Source organism: Chelmon rostratus, chromosome 9 (genome assembly GCF_017976325.1).
Source record: "Chelmon rostratus isolate fCheRos1 chromosome 9, fCheRos1.pri, whole genome shotgun sequence".
NCBI classification, from domain to species: domain Eukaryota; kingdom Metazoa; phylum Chordata; class Actinopteri; order Chaetodontiformes; family Chaetodontidae; genus Chelmon; species Chelmon rostratus.
In genome coordinates this window covers 5,883,022-5,906,238 of record NC_055666.1, presented here as the reverse complement: position 1 = coordinate 5,906,238, position 23,217 = coordinate 5,883,022, and the positions used below count along the sequence as shown (strand labels likewise).

At 40.8% G+C, this 23,217-nt stretch overlaps 1 protein-coding gene and 2 non-coding genes across 3 annotated transcripts; all 3 read left to right on the top strand.

The window, feature by feature from the left end:
• The first annotated feature begins 254 nt into the window (after window positions 1–254).
• Window positions 255–23,094, top strand: polr1a (RNA polymerase I subunit A). Its single transcript, XM_041943774.1, has 37 exons — window positions 255–418; window positions 953–1,061; window positions 1,281–1,376; window positions 1,615–1,764; window positions 2,012–2,122; window positions 2,322–2,407; window positions 2,803–2,888; window positions 3,070–3,150; window positions 3,310–3,427; window positions 3,663–3,801; window positions 3,950–4,111; window positions 4,208–4,330; window positions 4,421–4,648; window positions 4,749–4,856; window positions 4,961–5,107; window positions 5,437–5,628; window positions 5,787–5,936; window positions 6,161–6,344; window positions 6,508–6,590; window positions 7,335–7,493; window positions 8,214–8,312; window positions 8,440–8,592; window positions 8,851–8,933; window positions 10,282–10,447; window positions 12,885–13,008; window positions 13,595–13,695; window positions 13,812–14,011; window positions 14,885–15,052; window positions 16,922–17,057; window positions 17,331–17,482; window positions 17,611–17,740; window positions 17,892–17,999; window positions 19,204–19,479; window positions 20,608–20,808; window positions 21,732–21,849; window positions 21,938–22,102; window positions 22,563–23,094. Exons 1-37 carry the CDS (start codon window positions 342–344, stop codon window positions 22,658–22,660), a joined length of 5,067 nt encoding a protein of 1,688 aa, XP_041799708.1. The 5' UTR covers window positions 255–341; the 3' UTR covers window positions 22,661–23,094.
• LOC121612114 lies at window positions 6,796–6,932 on the top strand. The gene has a single exon (XR_006007134.1). It is a non-coding gene; the product is annotated as a small nucleolar RNA SNORA5 (small nucleolar RNA).
• LOC121612117 lies at window positions 11,396–11,532 on the top strand. The gene has a single exon (XR_006007135.1). It is a non-coding gene; the product is annotated as a small nucleolar RNA SNORA5 (small nucleolar RNA).
• Window positions 23,095–23,217: the final 123 nt, after the last annotated feature.

Here is a 23,217-nt window from a genome sequence, read left to right as displayed (position 1 = left end):
GTGAAGGCTTCTGGGAGGGAGAAACCATGTGTGCTCAGAAAGGGGGTGGGAAAAATAATAACAATTTGTGTTTTAAATAAATACTACACTTCGTCCACACTAAACATCGAGACATTGACATTTTAACATTGAACTTGTCATTTTAAATGTAAAACATCCACTGAGTTTTGTAGGAAAAGCAGAGTTATCTGTATTTGTGTCTCCCCTGTAATCTTAAATTTGGTCTGACGGTCCCACGTGTGATACAGGAGCAACTTTGCCTCGCATGTGGTTGAACTGTATATCATGAATTTATTTGAGTAAACACCCCAAAGTCTGGGTAATTCTCCAAAGTCTCCAAAATGTTGTTTGCAAAAGAAGTGCCGTGGCGGCGTTTGGAGGGCATGTCGTTTGGCATGTACTCTGCCGAAGAGATAAGGTGAGAGATATCTTGTTAGCTTTTGGCTTAAATGCTAAATGTGTTCTAAACAACATGCCTGCTAATGGCAGCGATCTTAAACGTTTACATTACGTACAGGGGCTTGCTGTGTCAATGTTCATAACAGGCATTTCTTATTTCTAGTGCAACAACCTGACTCTCCTACAGCAACTGTGGTTTACAATCAAGTAAAACAACGTTAGCCCCTTTCTCAAGTTTATACGCTACCCTGTTTATTCTCATCATACTTTACAACCTCGCGACATCAGAAAGCCATAATATGGGAAGTGTCCTTGAGAGAGTTCCAGAAATCATTTTAACCTGTCAAGTTTTTTTAACGATGCATCTTTGGTGAATCCCTGGATTGAGCCTGTAGGGATACGATCGAGATGACTCTAAACTGACTGATTACACTGATATGATAAAACTAGTAGTTAGTCACTGCAGTGGTAAAATGACAAACATTTGCTAAGAATCCCGTATTACTGTGCCAGCAGTTTGTATAATAACGCTAGCTTTTCATCTCCTGTCTAGGAAGTTGAGTGTGAAGACGATCACTAACTCCAGGTTCCTCGATGCTGTTGGGAATGTGGCCCCGAACAGCCTGTACGATCTGGCCCTGGGACCAGCAGACAGCAAAGAGGTACATCTCAGCTGAAATCACATTACATGCACTCTGTGGGATGTTGAGTACACTAATGACACATCTGTTACATGCCATGAATCAGCCCGTTCCTGCTTTGTGGTTGTACTTCTGCACTTTTCTAATCTCTGTGTGTAAAGTTTAAGATTATGAGAATCAAGTATCAGCGAGTTCTTCGTACACTTTTTTCATGTTGCTTTCTGTTATGGTTTTCACCAGGTGTGTTCGACCTGCTGTCAGGACTTCAATAACTGTCCAGGACACCTGGGACATGTAGAGCTGCCTCTACCTGTATACAACCCACTGTTTTTTGATGTAAGCATGTCCACAAAAACACCACAAAACTGTTCATATACATGCAATACACTCATGTTTGTAACACAGTATCACATGGTGTGCTATGGTAGTGATGGACCAGCTTAGGGGTTAAGGTCCAATAAATCAGAACTAAACTTTAACTTTACAACTTGTTCCAATGTACCTGCTTTATGAATTTATAAAAGTATTTTGTTATCCTGTTCTGTCATCTCCTCCTGCTGCTGTCCTTCATCAGAAACTCTACCTGTTGATCCGTGGTTCCTGTCTGGCATGTCACATGTTAACGTGTTCCCGAGCCCCCATCCACCTGCTGCTGAACCAGCTGAAGTTAGTGGACCATGGTGCCATGCAGGAGGTCTACCAGATAGAACAAGTTCTCAACCAGGTGGGTTTAAACTTGCCCCTGGACCCTCCTAGCTGGCTACTGTTCCCCACTTTCCTTGTGGAAAGCCCTGATTGATGTGGTGGATGTTTTTATTAAGTGTGAATGTGTAAGTAATTGTCTTTCCTCTGATGGTGGGTTGCTGTACTAACTAATGTAATGTGATGTTTTGTAATCATCATTTATCAACAGTTCTCTGTTTGCCCTTAATTTATTAATTTGTGTATGTGTATGTATGTGTGTGTGTTAGTACCTGGAGGACAATCCCAAAGCCACTGGAGATGAGATCCAGCAGGTGCTTAAGGAGTTTACAGACATGATAGTTGGAGTGAACGCTGAAGGTTCAGAGAATACCAGACCGGTGAGAACACACTCACACGCATGTACAAAGACATGCAGACACGTGGTAATAATACACACACACTGAAAATCACAGCAGGGCTGTATAATGTGATTTAAAACACGGAAACCATACCGTCATATACATTCATTTCAACAATACTATGCTGCACTAATGCAGGTACAGTGGCCTAATTCTCTGTTTGTGTGTGCTTCTTCAGATTAAACACCTTGTTGAAAAGAAGAGCAGCCTGATAAATGACTTTTGGAGGATCCACATGAAAACTAGGAAGTGCCCTTACTGCAGGTAAGTTAATAAAAAATATGCCAGGAACTTAATTCTCATTTGATGTTGGTCTAAAATACTTTATATATGAACACTCAATGTTGTTATTATTTGTTGTGTGGATGTGGAGTCCCGCTTAGAAAGGTATACTGTATATACAGTGCTGTACACCAGCTGTGGGGGCTTTGGTTTAAATATTGTTTCAGGCTTTGTTTCTGCATTCACCAGCTACACGCACATGAGAAATTGTCTGCAATTGTCCTCTCTATTTGAGTTACATTATGATGTTAATGGGATCAAGCTTGCTAATGCAATAGATTTTCACCCAAAAAATAATTGTGTAGTTCTTCCTTGCTAATGTGTTTATAAAATTCCTCATGGTCCATTTTGTTCTGTATGCATGGTTGTGTATGTAGGAGCAGCAGGTTTACAGTGCGTCGTGAACACAACAGTAAGCTGATTGTCACAATGCCATCTGGAGCACAGACTAGTGGCACTGATGGTAAGCAATAATTTAAAGAAAATACATTGTTTTGTGCATGCTGGTCATTATTGTGCTAACAGTTATGTAGACTGGCAGAGAATGAGAACAAACACATGGAGTGACTGTGGGGAAGAGCTCATTTGCATACGTTCATAAAGTAGATAGATGTTACTTGACTTTTGTTCTTGTCTTCCTGTAGAGGATCTGATGGCTGGAAAGAGAGTCTACCTGACTGCTAGTACAGCAAGAGAACACATCAACAAACTGTGGGAGAAAGAAGGTAGGCCAAAAAAACCCCAACAAAACACCACAGACAAAACTGGACAGTAGATACACTAAATACTAAATTCAATCTCAGATCGAAACATGCGTACAAATTCCAATCATTACACCTGACACTATGCAGTAATATAATTCTTACCTCCTCACTTTCTTCCAGCTTTCTTCTTGAAGTGCCTTTTCTCTGGGCTGGAGGAGGGGACAGTGTCAGAGGAGGGAGGGAAAGGTTTCTATCCAGACCTTTTCTTCCTGGAGCTACTGGTAGTCCCACCTTGCAGGTACAGTGTTAACAAACGCACTCATGTATGTATGGAATTAAATACAAATATTGGTAGTGACACCCTCAACAATTTAGACTAGATTTTCTTTGGTAGCATAGAAACAAAACAAGCTTGTAAAACTGGGAGTGATGCACAATTAGAATAATATCTCTGTCTGTATATATGCCAGGCTTGTATACAGTCGTAGCGGTTGTGTGACCTTAATGCTATATCACACCCCTCTCTCCGTCAGGTATCGTCCAATCAATCGCCTGGGTGACCAGATGTTTACAAACGGTCAGACAGTCAACATGCAGGCTGTCATGAAGGACTGTGGCATCATAAGGAAACTTTTGGCTCTCATAGCAGGGGAGAAGACTGCTGAGGAGGAGGTAAGCTGAAACTAGTGTTTGTCTGTTCTCAGAGTTGTTTTCCATACCTTTTTCAGGTACAATAAGGTATAGCTCTATAAATCCAGGTAAAACATCTTTATTTTTGTGGTACAGGACATGTCAACCTGTCCTCTCTTGTCCTTCTCAGGCTCCTGAACAGACAGACCAGACGTTTCTGGCGGGGATCCCCGGTCCTACGTTAACAGATAAACTCTACAACATCTGGGTCCGACTACAGACCCACGTTAACATCGTCTTTGACAGTGACATGGACAAAATGATGACAGAGAAATACCCTGGAATCAGACAGGTATTACAGACACTGCAATATAACAAACCTCCCTTTTTCTATTTGTTCACTGATAAAGACATTTGATATACTTGATTGTCTCCTCTCCCCTGTCAGATCCTGGAGAAGAAGGAGGGATTGTTCCGGAAACATATGATGGGAAAACGAGTGGACTACGCTGCGCGATCTGTCATCTGCCCCGACATGTACATTGGGACCAACGAGATAGGCATACCTATGGTACATCTGACTGCATTTCTTAATCATTTTCCCCTTGAAGAGAGACTACCAAATGTGAATAAAATCACTGTCTCTTCCATGCTTGTGCAGGTGTTTGCCACCAAGCTGACCTACCCCCAGCCCGTCACTCCGTGGAACGTGAAGGAGCTCCGTCAGGCCGTTCTTAATGGGCCCAACGTCCACCCTGGTGCTTCCATGGTGATAAACGAGGATGGCAGGAGAACCATCCTATCAGCTACCAACCTTGCACAGAGAGAAGCTGTTGCCAAGCAACTTCTCACGCCCTGCCCCGAACCACACAAGATGCCCATGAAGATAGTAAGTCGGATAAGTAATTCCCAGACTTAAACCCTTGTACACTGTGCAGCGTGAGTAAACCTTGCATTGTTAGTGAACTCTGCTTCCTCTGTCCTTCCAGGTGAATCGTCACATAAAGAACGGAGATGTTTTGTTACTGAACAGACAACCAACTCTGCACAGACCCTCCATACAAGCCCACTGTGCACGGATCTTACCAGGAGAGAAGGCACGATCTGATTGGTCCAGCCTAATATGTTTTATTGTGACTGATAATGGAAGCTTTTCTATGAAATATAACAAATGGTCCTTGATCTTAATTGGATGTTCCAGGTACTAAGGCTCCACTATGCCAACTGCAAGGCATACAATGCTGACTTTGATGGAGACGAAATGAATGCACACTTCCCTCAAAGTGAGCTGGCCAGAGCAGAGGCCTACACGTTAGTCAGCACTGATCAGCAGTACCTCGTCCCCAAGGTGGGTGCACACAAACACTGTGGATAGAAGATTCACATGAAGTAAACACAGCACAGTCCTAAACTCTCAGGCAGTATTCCCTGACAATTTCTCTCTTGACAAAACTGAATACACAGATTCTATCTGTGCTGTTTGAACCGAAACAAAGATTAGCTTCATATGATGAATTTTGTACATCAGTATTTTTTTTATATACTGATATTCAACCACATCAAAAAAGTGACAATAAGTGACAGGACATATTAAGACGTAGCCTTGCACACAAGGAGGTAACCATACATATGTGGGCAAACGTGCTGGTACTGAGGTTTTCCTCTTTCTATCTTCAGGATGGTAAACCTTTAGCAGGTCTGATCCAGGACCACATGGTATCGGGTACGAGGATGACGATACGAGGCTGTTTCTTCACCAAAGTCCAGTACATTGAGTTGGTGTACAGGGGACTGACTGATAAACCAGGCAGAGTTAAACTGCTGCCGCCGGCCATTCTCAAACCACAGCAACTGTGGACAGGGAAGCAGGTAATTGAACTTGTGATATTGAAGTACTCGTACTCTTCAGCTTTTGTCTTGTGCTCCATATAAAAACATGATGGCGAACGTGATTAATCAATTAATTAATTAAAAGCCTCTGCATGCTCAGTTGTACTAATCTGTCGTGAATCTGGTGTTTGTCGTAGGTGGTGTCTACACTCCTGCTGAATGTAATCCCACAGACCGCTGTGCCCCTCAACCTGCTTGGCAAATCAAAAATCCCCAGCAAGGCATGGATCCAAGTCCCACCACGAGCTTCTCCAGGCTACAAACCTGACAGCATGTGTGACTCACAGGTACACACACACACACAAACAAACACACAGACACAGTGGAAAGACTTCACTTTCCCATCCAAATCAATGTGTCAACAATGACACAGCTTTGTCATTCTGCCTTTGTTTGACATATTGAAACTTGTCTCCAGAATTTAAAAATGACTGATACAATATTTGACACTTAAATGCCTTTTTTGCCATGTGTTTAACCCCTCTTCCTCTCCTCTCTCTTTGTTTCCCAGGTGGTGATTCGTGAGGGGGAACTGTTGGTGGGGGTTCTGGACAAAGCACACTACGGCTCCTCGGCCTACGGTCTGGTCCACTGCTGCTACGAGCTGTACGGTGGGGAGACGAGTGGCAAGCTGCTCAGCTGCCTGGCTCGACTCTTCACTGCTTACCTGCAGCTATACAGAGGCTTTACTCTGGGTAAGAAGCCAGACACAGTAAATGAAGCACATGACAAGCCATTTGTGGCCTTCCTGACTTATTACAGAAAGTATCGCCTGTCTGTGGTTGTCGGGTTTTGTGGATAATTGGTGAAGATAGAGGAGGAGTATTATGTCAAAACGTTTTTTGTTTTTGTGTCCAGGTGTGGAAGACATTCTGGTGAAACCGGGCGCCAACAAGCAGAGGCAAAAAATCATTCAAAAATCACTGACGATTGGCACCAAAGTGAGTTAAAGCAGCTTGTTCGGGTGAAATAAACTGTCTGATAGGTTTTACATCTGTAACTAAAACACTAACGTGGCATACATGAAGGCCCTGGATGCACATGTGTAGAGCACATTCATAAATGGACAACTTTATGTCTTATTTAGACAAATAAAGGGAAAACATATAAGGCACTAATTCACAGTAAATAAGTATTTAGAAAGCTTGCAGCCTTGTCAAATTCAGTGCTTCCTCCTTACTGGATGCCACTGGCCAAAATGGCTGCCACAGTGAAGGTGTAGTTCATGGGCCCCATGGTGCTCCAACGTGGCCACTGGGGATAAATATGTACTACACACAGACGCAGACACAGAGTGAAATGAGCTGAACCAGTGAAGAGTATTATTACTCTGAAGCTGACACAAATAATCTTGAGTGTCTGAACCTTTATAAGCGACAGCCCCATCTAGTGCTTTCATCATCTTTATACTGCTTTTTGTGAATGTGCAGTTACTGAATGAAGTTGAGATTATCAGTCGGTTTGTTGCTTTTAGCTCACCATGTCAGTGTTCTCAGTGGGTTTGTAAGGACGAGGTGGCAACATCCATTGCTGTCTGCCACAGTGTCTTTATTCGCACTGCCATTGGGGGGCGCCAGAGTATGAAGTTGTCAAATTATGCATATTGTAGCTTTAAATAAAAACTGGTCACAGGTTGTAGTTTTCTTACCTAATAGAAAAAAACAGTTTTCCTTTCCATCTCTAAGGCTCTCCAGGCAGCCTTCAACCTGCCCTGTACTGTGGATCAAGCTGAGGCTCAGAGCCGCTGGCAGGATGCTCACCTCAACCCAGACCAGAGAGACTTCAGCTTGGCTGACCACAAATTCAAAGAAGTGGCCAACCAAGTGAACAATGACATTAACAAGGTAACCTGCTGCTTCTAGTGGTAGTACCACCACCGCTGCTACTGCTGACATTCAGCACAGTGAATGATGACTGATACACTACTCTGATTACTCTTGGTAGCACACACACTACCAGTATGGTGAACTGGATTAGGAACACATGGATTGTTTCTTCTGCAGTATCTTCCCCAGAGGACCAATACTTTTCTTTTGAGCTCAGGGATGTTACCTGTATTTAATTAAGTTCCTGTAGGATAGTCCTAGGTGCAAAAATGTCCCTACTATGGTGAAAGTACTATAAATAACCAGCAGTCGTATCTCCTTTTCACTAATTCAGTACATCAATTCAAACGGTAATCACACAGAACAGGACAGAATGTCTCTGTGTCGTTGTGCCCTTGTGTGTACTAATTTAATTTTAATGGCCAGGGGCTGCAACAGAGATTTGCTTCACCACACTGTCACTCGGATAACAAAGACTCCTGGAATGACACTTGTGCTGGGAAGACAAACAATAATGTGCAAGAACGACTTCTTAGGTCCTAGTTTGGTTCCTGTTTGAGTCTGGCATTTTTTTCACATGTGATTTCCAGTCTGCTTACCTAGTGTAGTGTATCTAACAAATGAACAAAATGCTCCAGAAATCCACATTTTTGAAGAAGGAGTGCCTGTTGCCAGTTCTTAGCGTCGATGATGATGATGATGATGATGATGATGAAATATTGTTGTGTGTGTTTGCAGGTGTGCATGCCAGTTGGACTACACACCTCTTTCCCAGACAACAACCTCCAGCTGATGGTCCAGTCAGGAGCCAAGGGATCGACTGTAAACACCATGCAGGTACTCACTCACCTGAACATTTTTCTCACATCGGACTGTGCTGTGCTGATTTTGCATCCTGCTTAAGTACAATGTCCTGAACTTTAAGCTGTTAGCCTACAAATATCCTGTCCTATTTGGGTTTTAGATTTCATGTCTACTCGGTCAGATTGAGTTGGAGGGTCGTAGGCCTCCACTGATGCCTTCTGGGAAATCCCTGCCATGTTTTCAGCCATATGACCCCTCACCTGGTGCTGGTGGCTTTGTTTCTGGGAGGTTCCTCACAGGCATCAAACCACAGGTACATGAGGAGAGCTCTGTGTGTGTGGGTGTGGTGGACTCATTTCAGAAGTTGTTTTCACACTGAAGCTGCTGTCAAGGACTGGAATGCCAAATGGCACACATGAAAGCACTCTCTCACTTTTATATGTCCTTTTTATGAATAAGGCTGCTATGGCTTCGTTACTTTCACCTTTACAGACATTTATGTCTACAGACATTTAAGTTAGCTCATGATACATTTCTTTTTTTTGTCTGTCTGTAATTTTGTTGTGTTCAGGAGTTTTTCTTCCACTGTATGGCTGGCAGAGAGGGACTGGTTGACACAGCTGTGAAAACATCTCGATCAGGGTACCTGCAGAGGTAATGTCATAAATCATCAATCTCATAAATAGATACAGTATACCCTTGTTTTTCGTGGGGGTTACGTTCCAAAAAGAACCCGTGATAGGCAAAATCCGTGAAGTAGAAACCTTTAATTTTTTTTTTCACAATTATTGTACAATTAAATACTTTATTATACATTGAAAAGAAAGAACAAACCATTTTACAGGCTCAAGCATTTGTTTCACAAATAAAAGTACTTTAGAAACGTTTTTTTTAACAAATAACTTCTCTACTGTACTGTCAAATAATAATTTTAATCATCAATGTGAACAGAAGGTTTCAAATTGCGGAGATTAGCACCGCCCACCGCGACCCGAGTAATTGGATTAAACGGGAGAAAATTAAAAATGATTATGGAAAATACAAAGTACAGTCGGACAGATAGTGACTCAGGTGTATTTCACTGCTCTTCAGACTGAGCCGCTGCATCCTGACTCCGCTCTGCGGTGTTTTCTTCTTTTGAAGCCCGCGGTGCAGGTGTGTTTGTTCAGGAGAAGAACATATTGATAGGCAAAACTCGAAATTACAAGAGAATTTGCACGTACGTAATGTAAATTTGGCAAGCTGTTTTACGTACGTGTACGTATTAAACTGCAACGTTATTGACGCACAGGTAGAGAAGAAGCGGAGTGACTTTTTAGCCAATCAGAATGCAGAACACAATGCACGATGCAAATCCGTGAAGTAGCGAAACCGTGAAAAGTAAACCGCGTTATAGCGAGGGATCACTGTATCTTTAAAATGCAGTCACATGAGTTTGTAGAAGTTCGTGTTCATGTTCATTAATGTTTTCAGTCTCTCTCACGAGCTGTGTGAAACAGGAAAGCACACACATTTTGCCTTTGCTACACATCTGCACAGGCCCAGTTCACAAGCAAACATCGTTGACATATGAAACATTTTCAGTTAAGATACTATGAGGTGTTGATGTGAGAGTAATAAAGTTTATGGGGATATATGAACCATTAGACTCCCTGCTACAAGCACTGTAAACATTGGCTGAACAAACACTCTCATAAGATTAGTGGGCAGAGGAAAGCTACAACGTGATTCATGTCTCCAAAACTTTATAGACATGCTAGCAGCCAGCTGCTTTTTCGGCTGGTACTTTTTGAATTTGTAAAGCCATTTGTCCAACTGAAATCCCAGCAATCCTTGTTTTGGTGGGAGTTGTCTTTGAAGATTGACCCAACCATGATCCCACTCAGCTCTGTGAAATTTTATTAGGTTTGCCTTCTAAATGCATAGACAATGCATTTTCCTCTCCTTCTACTAATCTTGTCCCCCTTTTCTTCCACACTCCCTCACTATCTCTCCTCTGCAGATGTGTCATAAAACATCTGGAGGGTTTGGTAGTGCAGTACGATCTGACGGTGAGGGACAGTGATGGATCTGTGGTTCAGTTCCTGTATGGTGAAGATGGGCTGGATATCCCCAAGACTCAGTTCCTGCAGCCCAGACAGTTCTCCTTCATAGAGGACAACTATGAGGTAAAACAGCACAACACAAACACAGTGCAAGTACATAAATAATACTGATGGATTTGAGCTTTTTTCTTAATATCTGATGGTTGTATCTGGTTGTATCTGTTTTTTACTTTGTTGAGAACACCTTGTTAAGTGCACCACATATGTTATAAAAACAAATAATGAAATGGAGAACATATAGAGGTCTGTTGCAGGGCCACTTGCATCTGATTAGCTCAGTGGGGGTTTAGAATGGGTTCAGGTCAACCAGAACTGGAACAGAGGTTTACAACTCAGCAGCGTGCTGAGTTGGACCTGATTGCTGATGAATAATTCATCTGATTACTTTGAAACTGAAGGAAACTTCAAAACTTGACAGTTCTGGAGATATAAAGAGCATCTTTCCTGTATGATTTCTAAGGGGATTTCTGGACATTTATTTGCATTGGATATCAGAGATAATGATATCTTCAGTAAGTGCAAGTCACACAGATTGGACCTCCTTCAGTTAGTCAAATATTCTCTGTCCTGTAACTGGGGCAGGTGTTATACCTTTTAGATTAGATTAGAATTATACAATTACATTGGCTTTGTGCACATCATGATACATTCTAAAAGATTTGACAAATGAAAAAGACCTGAACTTTATGCTGAATTTTGTGACCATAAAACACGTTAAAACTCAGATACAGTGCTCATCAGTCAGATGTATTTGATGTTTATGCAACACAGTAACTTAAACCACAGGCACGGTTTCAACCACAGCTGCAGAGGATGCAGCAATAGGGTCTAACAGAGTACATGACTTCTGTTCCAGATAACAGATGTTTAAACTGTAGTAGCCTTAAACTAATACTACTTTGCTGCACTTCAACCCATCTCTCTCTTTCCTGCCTCTACTGTCCCTCCCGCTGCACTGTCTCCAAAAGCAGAAACAGCAAAAAACAATCTTTAAAAAAAGAAAAAAAAGATTGCAGCCTTGTCAAATTCAGTGCTTCCTCCTCACTGGATGCCACTGGCCAAAGTGGCTGCCACAGTGAAGGTGTAGTTCATGGGCCCCATGGTGCTCTAACATGCCCACTGGGGATAAATATGTACTACACACAAACATTAAGTGGGATGAGCTGAACTAGTGAACAGTGCTTTTACTATGCAGCTGCTATGACTAATACACAATGTATCGTGCCCAGTTGTTTCATCACTGAGTCATTTCAATAAAATACACGTTAACCTTGTAACTGTGTAAACAACCTCAAAAATATTAACATTTTTCTTCTGAATAATTAAATGTTTTGGAAAATATGCCAATTATATTTTTTTCCAATAGTTAGATAGGCCCATTGATATCACTTTTACATCTGTGTGTCAAGTATGGTACAAGAGCCAGGATGCAGTTTTTCTCAGCCCATTCTGCAATTGTTGTGGAAAAAGTTATTGGACCTACTAGGTAATTTGCATAGAAATGATTGGATAGAAACATGACTGTGTTTCCTAGCTGAATATTAACTTTCATGCAAATTATCACATTCTGTTTCTATTTAGATTTTATAGATTTAGATTTTATTTTTGTCCCTAGCTCTTTGGAAACAGGGTTGTATACATGCACTATCATATTCTATTTCGTTATCAGTCATATTTCTATTATTATTATAGCTGTTATTGTTATTATTGTCATTGCTGTACATCTCTCTCTCACCAGCTCTTTATAAATAATGTTGTGAAATAATGGGATTTAGTGCTATATGTAGTATATAGTATAAGTAAAATGGAATTGAACAAATGCTCACAAGACTTGAGGCTGTCACTGCTGCCAAAGGTGCTATAACAGCATACCAAGTGAAGGGTCTAAATACTAACATTTGATATATACATGGGATATTTAATTTTCAGAAATTTTTTGAAGTCACTTGTAGTTTTGGAGTGTTGTGTGTTGATGAGAAAAAATGAATTTAATCCATTTTTAGATGAGTCTGAAACATGACATGATGACATGAAAACTTTGAATTTGCTCTGTACACCCACAGTGGATGAAAGGGGACAAGAGCACTACTTTTAGACGAGTCGTCCAGGACAACACAGTGTTGAAAATATCATGATTATATTGCTGAATTTCTTAAATTAAACTTATGGAAATATACATGCATGCACATAATATGACAGGTACCAGGATTTTATCCACCCTCGTTTTTTCCCCCAGCCTCTGGGACTGGCATTTATTTGTTTATGGGGACCACACCCCCGGCTACTATCACAGACCTGGTTTTTATTTGAGAAAAAACAGTATTATACTTATATGATAGTGCCATTAAATGAACATAAAAAGACAGGCAAACTGTTTAAACTGGTAAAACTCCGGTATTTGAATAACATATGGATTACCACACGTCTTCCCACCTATCTGGTAGAAAATTAACCTCAACAGTTTAAAGTAACCAGCCATGTGTTTCCACATTCTCGTTAGGTTATCAAGAGGTCCCAGGACCTGGACAAGGTTTTGGCACGTTTGGATCCACAGAGTGCCAGTCAACATTTTGCTGCCATCCAGCGCTGGAGAGCAAAGAGAGAGTTGGCATGTCCACGGAGAGGTATATAACAAAATTTGGCTGGCCAGTGAAGTGATTTCCCATATTTGCTGCTCAGCCATCCGCCTGATGTCATTATCAAATTTTTAGATATGTATGTAAGGTGATTCAAATGTATTTGTTATACTTTCTTCATCACAACTCCCAACAGTTAACCCAAGTCACATTCTTTCCTACAGTTTCTCTGGTTTTAAGTGCTGTTGAAAATACCAAATACCAAGCTAAGACGGCATAAAGAGCCCAATGAAATCTTTTACACTCCAAGCATTGACTCGCTGCTCTATGATATTGAAAATACTGAAGTAAATGAACTTGTTTGAGCAGCCATGGTAACAAATGCTGGTCATTTAAACACAATTTAGAGTTATACTGCATGCCATACTGCATTGTAATATATGTAGTTCAGAAAAGAAGTTTCTGAAATGAAGAATAGGTCAGAAGTCCCACTTTGAGCTATTGTAGATCAGTGGGAGATCATTGATTTGATCAGGAGAATCCAGGGAATGGACAGTGAAGTGGTGTATACTTTACTTGTACACTGCCTATGTGAATATCTGTCCTGTAATGTTTGTGTTTTAACCTGTGTCAGGAGCATTCTTGCTGTTTTCCCAAAAGAAGCTGGCCAAACTGAAACAGAGCGAACAAAGCACAGAGCCAGATGTATATGGAAGAAATCCTGCTGTAAAACAGGTATTTATACACAACAAAATTAAAATGTACATGCCTCAGTACATACAGTATCAAGTGGATCGCTGACCTCTAACCAAACTGTCATTTGAACTCTGCTCCCTCCCTCCCTCCCACAGCTCACACAGCAGTGGTACTCTCTGGATGAGTCCAGCAGATCAAAATACAGCAGGAAGTCATCTCGCTGCCCCGAGCCCGCTCTGGGCTTGCTTAGGCCAGACGTCTCCTTCGGATCAGTATCTGAAAACTTTCACAGCATCACAGACAAATACCTGCAGAACAGAGGCAGACTGAGGGAAGACGGCCTAGACAACCACAGGTACTGAATGAGAGTTATCAAATGAGTAAGAACAAATATCTATAGTATCAAATGCAAAATAACTTTGTATTCATAAGATAGATATGGTACTAGCAAGAAAATGGGCTCAAGGGATCAATACAGTTTTCATAACTAATAAGGAAAGTTCTGCCGTAACCACTGCTCCCTACTTACAATCCTTAAAAGGCATCGGGCCTCTATTTGATTTGCCTACAGCCTGTCCATAGAGACAGCACTTTCAATGCACGGTGAAAGCAGAAGATTCACAAACATTACCATTTCAAATGTATGTGAAACCAAATCTCTGGATTACCTTGATCTTTTTTTAAATGAATGCAACTTAATGTAGTAATTGTACAAACTTAGTTAATAATACCATCAAATACTCACAGTTAATCTTCCCTATTTATCCATAAACCATTCAGGTATATAAAAGAATGTAAAGTGAAGGACATTTCGACAGGGCTATGATGTAAGATATTTTGTGATTATGAAAGAATAATACAAACAATCATATTAATATACTTTATTGGTAGTTTATTAGATACATGCAGCTCAAGGCAATGCAGCCTAATACAACAGTCCTGCCTTCATCTTATAATGTTCAGTTTTTAGTGAACTGTATTAGCGAGTTCTTGATTCGTCTTTGTGGTGCCGTTGAATTGTCTGCATTATACTCGGAGGCATCTCTAATATTTTGTTCCCTTAATTTCTATCAATGAGGGTAGGCTAAACATTACGGACACCTTTCAGTATAATGCAGTATCCAGTCCACTCATAATTGATCACATTAAAATCATGATCATTAATTAAGAAATAAACTTGAACCCATATTAAAGCCTCACCTCTCTCTCTCTCTCTCTGTGTCTTCAGCCTTCGCCAGCTGTTGCACTATAAGTGGCAGCGTTCATTGTGTGACCCAGGTGAAGCAGTGGGTCTGCTGGCAGCTCAGTCCATAGGCGAGCCCTCTACCCAGATGACCCTCAACACCTTCCACTTTGCTGGCAGAGGAGAGATGAACGTCACTTTGGGAATACCTCGGTAATGTCATATCTACGCCTACCTCATTATTTACCTTTTATGTGTATTAACATATTATCCAGGACATACACAGGTTCTGGACAGCCTTAGAAAGTTTTCTAAATGTCAGTGTTAGGTTTAAAACTTAGTTCAGCCTGTGCTCTTTACACAATTCCAATATTTCATAAAGTTACTGTTAGTAACGATTCAAACTCAGAACATGTTTTTAACCCATTAGCAGTATATACCTTTTTGGCTAGTATAACCTAGCATTTACAGTGTAACTTCAGCAGCTTTTTACTTTTTGATAAGTCATGTTAAGTCAACAGTTATGTGTCCTCCCCAGCTCCTTGTTGTGTGGTGTTCCTCAGGGGTTGGTCCTTGGACCAGCTCTGCTAAACCTAATAACCTAAATGAATTTTCCTCCCTCCATGATTGCTTAACTGGCACCAAATAATGGACGTCTCTTAATTTCCTCCACCTAAACACTGACAAAACAGAAATTCTTTGAATTGGTCCTCATAACTGATCCTTTACAGTTGATCAGTTTATTGGTCCATTTCTCTCTAATATCAAATCTAAATCAAGAACCTTTGATCAGTGTATGACTTTTGACCAACATGTTACTAAGCTTGTTCAGTCCTGTTTTCTTCACAAACATCAGATGTGTGTTGTTTTCTACAGATCATGAACTATTAACACGTTCACACGTGTCTCAGTCAAGCTGCTCTAAACTGTTCACAGTTAGTTCAGAATGCAGCTGTCAGGCTGTTGACTACAACTAGCTGATGGTCCCACATTAATCTTCTGACTTCCCTCCACTGACTTCCTGTAAAATTCAGAATAAACTGCAACATCCTGTTGATTACTTGTAAGGCTCTGCGTGACCTTGCCTGCAGTTACATTTCTGTTCTCCTCATCCTGTATTTTATCTCTCAATCACTCTGATCCTCTAATCTTAACATTTTCTCCATCCCCCGCCTCAACTGCAAAAACAAAAGTGCTCTATAAATAATGCTTTACTTACTTTTACACCACACAGCAGTAGACAAAGTCCCCACTGACCAGATCGGTGTTCATAAAGCAAGACTACCAGGTAAACCAGGATTAATTCAGTGAGTCAGAGGGGTGAAGGATGTTTAAATATGTCCAACCTGATCAGACTAGTTTTCACGTTTAGCGTCACCTCGGGCTCAGTGCTCAGTCTTTTAGACCTCCAGCACAGTGTTTTCTCCAAAGAACCACCCCAGCAGCTCCAACCTTTACGCCTGCACTGACTACATTTATCAGTTTACAATTCATGTCAAACATTTTAAAATATGTGATTTTAAAATCCTGAAGTTTGGATAAAGCAAATTAAAAACAGATCATGGCTGTAGCCACGCACTAAGAGACAGTTTTAACATTAATTCTCTTTAAATATCACTTACATAAGATTAAAGCAACAGACATCACTCAAATCAGTTTATTAAAACTGTAAAGGGCTGCGACACACTGAGCTAACAGAGGAGATCAGCATGGTTGAGTTCATCAACCCAGAGAATTTAACACGAATGCGAGGCTGGCCAAAGATCCCCTTTAAAAGGCAGGTCTGATGGTTGGAAGGGATTTGGGGGAGGTGTTTCTAAAAGGGATGTGGTAATGGAGGAGGGGGATCCGACAGTTACAGGAATAGGTCAGAACAGAAGTTGTTGAATGTGCGACATTGGGTCTGGGTCTGTAAATGTCATTGGATGACTGTTCTGCTGTTACTTTTACAAATTGCCTTTCCTGAAATGCCTTTACTGCATCAACATTTGTTACTTTTAACTTACTACTCTTCCCTGCCTCTTCCACTGCCCAAGCCCTCCACCATGTCTCACTCTCTGTGTGTGTCTGTCTGTTCCACAGACTGAGGGAGATCCTGATGGTGGCCAGCTCCAAGATTAAAACTCCCATGATGAGCGTTCCTGTGCTTAACAACAAGAAAGCCTTGAAGAGAGCCAAAACACTGCGTAGGAAACTCACCAGAGTCTGTCTTGCTGAGGTGAGGATCAGCATCTCTTGTGTTTCTTTCTATGAATATCTTCTTTTCATCTTTTATTGTCTCTTTTTGCTTGAATAATCTTCCCTTACCTTTAATTTTTTCTGTGATGCTTGTTTTGCCTTTCCTTTTTTAGGTGGTTCATTTCCTCATCCATTTTTCACTTAGTGTTTGCGTATGTCTGCGTTTGTGTTACTGTGTGCTGTTGCATTGTAAATGTCCTGTGAGCTTGATTAATTTTCATTAAAAACAAGAACTCTGCATGTGTGTGAGCAGGTGCTGCATAAGGTAGACGTGGTAGAGACATTGCGGATCGAAAATCAAAAGCTGCGAAAGTTCCAAGTCACCTTCCACTTCCTGCCTCCTGACCGCTACGGTGATGATAAGCTGTTGTCACCCCAACAGATTCTCCACTTCATGGAGACGAGGTGTGTGTGTATCTGTGTCTGCATGTGTGTGTAAGGGCTGTTGTACCAGAATCCATTAAGAAATAACTTGATTTTAAACTCTCATCTCCGCCGTTTTACACATTGTTTGGTTTTTTTTGTCCTCCCAGGTTTTTCCGTCTCCTTCTTGAAGCCATTAAGAAGCGCAGCGCCAAGCTGGCCTCCATCGCCGTAGAAACAAGAAAGGCCACCCTCAAAGATAAGGACCATGATGGTGATGGAGTTGCTGACACAGCAGGGGTCTGTTCTTAATTGCCTTGTCTTCATTCAATATTAGCTATAGGATTTTTAGTGATTAGTGTTACGCATCTTTGAATGTTTTTTTTATCTTTCTTTTTTCCTTTCCTTGAAAACCAAAAACAATCTGAGGTTTCTTTGTCACATTCATCAGTTAGATGACGGGGAGGGAGAGGAGGAGCGAGAGATTGTTGATGACCAGGGGAATGAAGGAGACGCTGATGCTTCTGACGCCAAGCGAAAAGACAAACAGGAAGAGGAGGTATGAAGATGGATGAAATGCTTTGTATACGAATAGCTATCTTTAAGGTGAATAGCTTGATTTGCCTAGAAATAGGAAGCTTGTAAATGTATTTCCTGTACTTCATGGGTGGTCTTGTCTGAACATGTTCATCTCATCCTCATTAGAAGTGCTTATTAAAGCATTATAACTGACTAGTTTGGACTAGAAATTGAGCCACTCCTCTTAGGAAAAGTCCAAATTTGTCCTGTGTTGGATATTTCTGCATGTATGAGATCTACACATGTGCAGTTTTTGCTTACTGTTGTTTTACCTCTTCTCCTTGATAAAAGTCAGTTATGGCAGTGCAGTTAGCTGTTGCTCCAATCTGTACACCCCCTCATTTCATTGTATTTCATATTTAACAAGACTAAGAGCCTACAGCCTCTGTGAGTGGTGCTTTGAGCGACGTGCTAACATGCTCACAGTGTTCGTGAAGTGCTCAACACAAAGTAGAACTGATACGGATGGAAAAGTCATTAGTTTTGCACTTATTTAGTCATAAATCATATCATTGGGTAAAATGACCTGATGATGGCACTGGATGAAAGGTTAATAGTTAATGAAAGCTGTATCCCTGATTTTTTTCCACTGCTGCTGGAAACCTCCAGTGCACCAGCAGCATATGACCTCACTGTTCTTGTAGGCAAATAATAAACAAGGGAGTTAGAAATATAGCTTGGTCCCGGTCCATTACAGGTTTTATGTGCAAAGAGGTTGACCTTAAAATTTATTCTGAATGTTACAGGAAGCCAGTACAGAGCAGCTGAAACTGGACTAATGTGCTCTCTCCTCTTGGATGTGGATAAAAGCTGATCTGCAGAGTTTCGAATCAGAGCCTGGCTGAAATTCCTCCAGAATGTGACTTTCTTGTAGAAAGAAGTTACTTTGCACTGAAGTGGAAGGTTGGATATCAACCTTCATTTGTTGAGTGTATTGGATTTCTTTATTAATGGTTTTACAACAGCTGTTTTGATGGTATCTGGGAAGATGCCATCTTTGCAGAGATAGATATTTATCATCATTAGGATATGACTTGAAACACTGTCAAACACCTGCTTAAAGAACACTATGGGTACAGGGTCAACACAGCAGGTGGGGCAGGCTGAGGAGTCTGGCAGTTTGACAAAAAAGGAATCCTAACTCAGTATAAAACCATTAATTCCATCTCTGCTTTCCTCTGCAGGTGGACTATGAGAGTGAGGAGGAGGAGGGAGGTGATGATGACGAAGATAAAGCAGATCAGGAGAAGGATGAGGAGGTGGAGGTGAATGGGGAGGACACTCTGGAGGAGTACCAGCCAGAGTCTACAAGAGTGAGAATACAGAGGAAGAAACAAACTAGAAGAGGTAGAGGAGGAGAAGAGGAGACCTTGAATCAGATGAGAGTGAACTCTGTTCTGGAGTCCAACCCGGCGATCGAGAGATATTGCTACGACCTCCAGCATGAACTCTGGTGTGAGGTGAGTGTGGAGGTGTTACAAAGCAGATTAAAACTTTCTTGTTTAGATTTTAGATTAGACTTTTTATTGGTTTATTATTTGCAGCAAAAGCTCTGAAGGGAATGAAACCAACAATGATTCATCCGACTAACAACTATTGTCTGTGTTGCCATAGTCTTAGCTTAGCTTAGCTTAGCTTAGCTTATTCCTCTGTGCCATGTAACCCCACTGTCATCCAGAAACCATTACAATGCCATTTTCGAGGAAGTTATTAGTATAGAACAGAAATACAAGCAGAATGCAATCATTTGCAAACTGTGTTGACTGGTTTTACTAAGTGTTCCCCATGTAGTACCATCCTTTGTACAATCATGTGTTCACAAAGTGGTGAACCTCGCTCCATCCTCCCTGTGAACCACTGAGCCTTTCCAGGATGCTCCTTTCATACCCAATCATGATGCTATCACCTGTTACCAATCAACCTGTTTACCTGTGGAATGATCCAAACAGGTGTTTCTGGAACGTTCCACAGCTTTCCCAGTCTGTTGTTGCTCCTGTCCCAACATTTGAAACATGTTGCTGCATCAAATTCAGAATAAGCAGATATTTACACAAATCAATGAAGTTGATGAGGTCAAACATTAAAAATATTGCCTTTGTTATGTGGTCGATTGAGTGTTTGTCAAACTTTTTTGATCATGATGATGATTATGTTTTACACAGTGCTTACAAATGTCCTTTTGCATAGCCAAAAATGTTAGTTTATTTAGCCCTGTGACTGATCCCTGCCACAGAAATGTTGCTATGTGATAAGTCTGTTTAAAATGTGCTGCAGTTCTTGTAAGTTGCACCTTGCTGCAAGTGTAACAGCTGATAATAGGAAGTGGCACCCTTCATGAGTCAAGTATTCAAATCCTGACCCATTTCTAAATCTGATTGGATAAAGACACCCAGGGGGAAATGTTGCTTGCACTGTAATTATGACCATAGTGAAACTTCAAATAAGTAAGGCAGTTCCTCTATTTTGAAGTGTCACATGATCGTAGCTATCGTAGCTTTATACTGGTTCATTCATTTAAAAACAATGGAAAGTCTTATATTGCTCGTTAGGTTATTGTTTGAATGTTGTTCACTTCATCTGGTTCATAGGTTGACCTGGTCTTGCCGGTGAGCAAGGTGCACTTTGACCTGACCTCAGTCCTGTCAACACTGGCCCAGAACGCTGTCATTGTGGAGACCAAAGGCCTGACACGCTGCCTGCTGAGCGAAACCACCACAAAGACTGGCGAGAAAGAGACTGTTCTCAACACAGAAGGCATCAATATGCAAGAACTGTTCAAGCACAGTGATGTATGTAGGCAGTGTTTGCCAGATGTTTTTGTTTTGGCTTAGTCTTATCATTTTAATCATGGGACTACACGGTCGTTTTGTAGGTTAAGGAACAAAGCAGCATAAAGTTGTTTACCCTGTTATTTGAAAAAAAAGTACAGCACAGAAAAACCCATATATATAACTGATTCTCTGTTAATAATTGATAGATTTATTAATGCTTCATCATATACAATATGACACCCTAAGGAAATGGCCATATAATAAGCCATATAATTCAGTGATAGTGGATTTTTACTTGCTTTTTAGACTGCAAATAGGGCGAGGTCACTCAAGGTACCTTCAAGGCTGGAATCCATATATGGGAAGGCTTGTTAACATTTACTGGCCATTCAGGACCGCTCAAAACATGATTTTCAGATTCATTTTTACTCGTCAAAATGTTCTTTTAAGATGCCTCTAAGTTACTCTTGGCATGGAGGCTCCAGTTTAAGAGATCTGCAGTGAAGTCGATTATCTGAAATGGGAAGTACACATACTAATTTATTGAACAAGTCATATTACCAAATAAAAAATAGAGTTAACGTGTCTTTTATAGTGATAATTTAATAATTTTTTTGGATATCTGGAAGATGTTATAGATGGTAGCAGATATTAAGGAGACTTTTAGGAAGTTCATTCACTACTTGCAATTATAGATTATTTTAGATACAATATCTACAAATACACTGCAAGGAGTAATATTTGCATTACAGTGCTTTGAAAACCTCAACCAACAAGGACTTAAGATCTTGCCAAATATATATTTTTTTGGTCACATTACCTTTAACAACATGTATGAGGTTTAATATTAACTTCCCAAGAAATGCTGTATATTATGAGATTGTATGTATTTTTTGTCGCTGTTTGGTGATGATCCTAACATTCACACCGTTTTTTTCTAGATCTTGGACATCAACAGACTGTACTCCAATGAGGTCCATGCCATGGCTAACACCTATGGGATCGAAGTGGCTCTAAAAGTCATCGAGAAGGAGATCAAAGATGTCTTTGCTGTCTACGGTACACACACAAACATACAGATTAAACCTCTGGTAGCATATAACAGGCTTTCAGGAACACTTACCTCAATTTCTCTATCTGTCTCTAGGTATCGAGGTGGACCCCAGACATCTGTCCCTGGTAGCAGACTACATGTGTTTTGAAGGTGTATATAAACCTTTAAACCGGCACGCCATCCGGTCCAACTCCTCCCCTCTGCAGCAGATGACCTTTGAGACCAGCTACAAATTTCTCAAACAGGCTACTATGCTGGGTGAGGAACAGATAACAAGAATAATGTTAAGAAAAATAATATGCAAAGCAATCTCTATACATATGTACAGTGGACAAAGCTTTGAGAGTATGAGCACATGTTTTCTAGAGTCAGCGCCTCCATAAATTTATTTTTCTTCAGGCTTGATGATAACAGGACAAGACTGAGACAGAGTTTGTATGCATAGCCCCATTTCCACTACGGGGACTCGACGGCACATAACTTTGACTGTAACCATCGCCACATGTTCTGGTTTTCTTGAATCTGCCCACTTTGGGAAGGAATTGAGTCATAATTCAAGGAAATGGCAACTACAGGTTCTTATAACGTTCATGACAGTGCTTCAGTGATCTTGGAGCCTTTTTGGATTTTCTGTCACAAGTCATGTCCTTTAACGTTCAAGCCACAGCTGACCTTATCGCTGTATTTTTGTTCATGGCTGTTTGTCTACCTTTTTCAGGCTCACATGACCAGCTGGTGTCTCCCTCAGCCTGCCTGGTGGTGGGGAAGGTTGTCAAAGGCGGAACAGGACTGTTTGAACTGAAACAGCCTCTTTAGTAGGAAAGGAGATACTGCAGTCGGGAGTCGGATTGGTTGGATGTGACATAAGCAGAGACCTCAAGTGAACTGACAACGTCACAGAGCTGGAGTGGGATCACTTTCAGCCTGGTGACACACTTCCGTCCTCTGACAAATCCATAACAATGACTTGTTTCATCACAATCCCTACTTTATTTGGTGGATGTGACAAATGTTCTTTAATATTTGTGCTTTGAAAAAAACTTGCTAGATTAAGTGATTTGGCTATGAATGCAACCCAGCCATTGTCAAACTAGTAAAGGTCTCTATTGAAATCACTGAGTAGTCACTGTATCATAATATAAAAAGATGCATAGTGGGAATTTACAGCACAAACATTGAACACAGTATCCACACATGCTGACCTATACAGATATTTTTCTCTTTGTATTTAATAACAAAAATAAAGTTCAAATTGTGTAGTAAAATTATTTTTGTTTGGCGGTGTTACTCCTGTATTGTTTCTTTCAAACAGTATAATTTATTCTGTTTTCTGTTTTATTGTTTTCGTTGTTTTTGTCCCTTATTTTAAATCT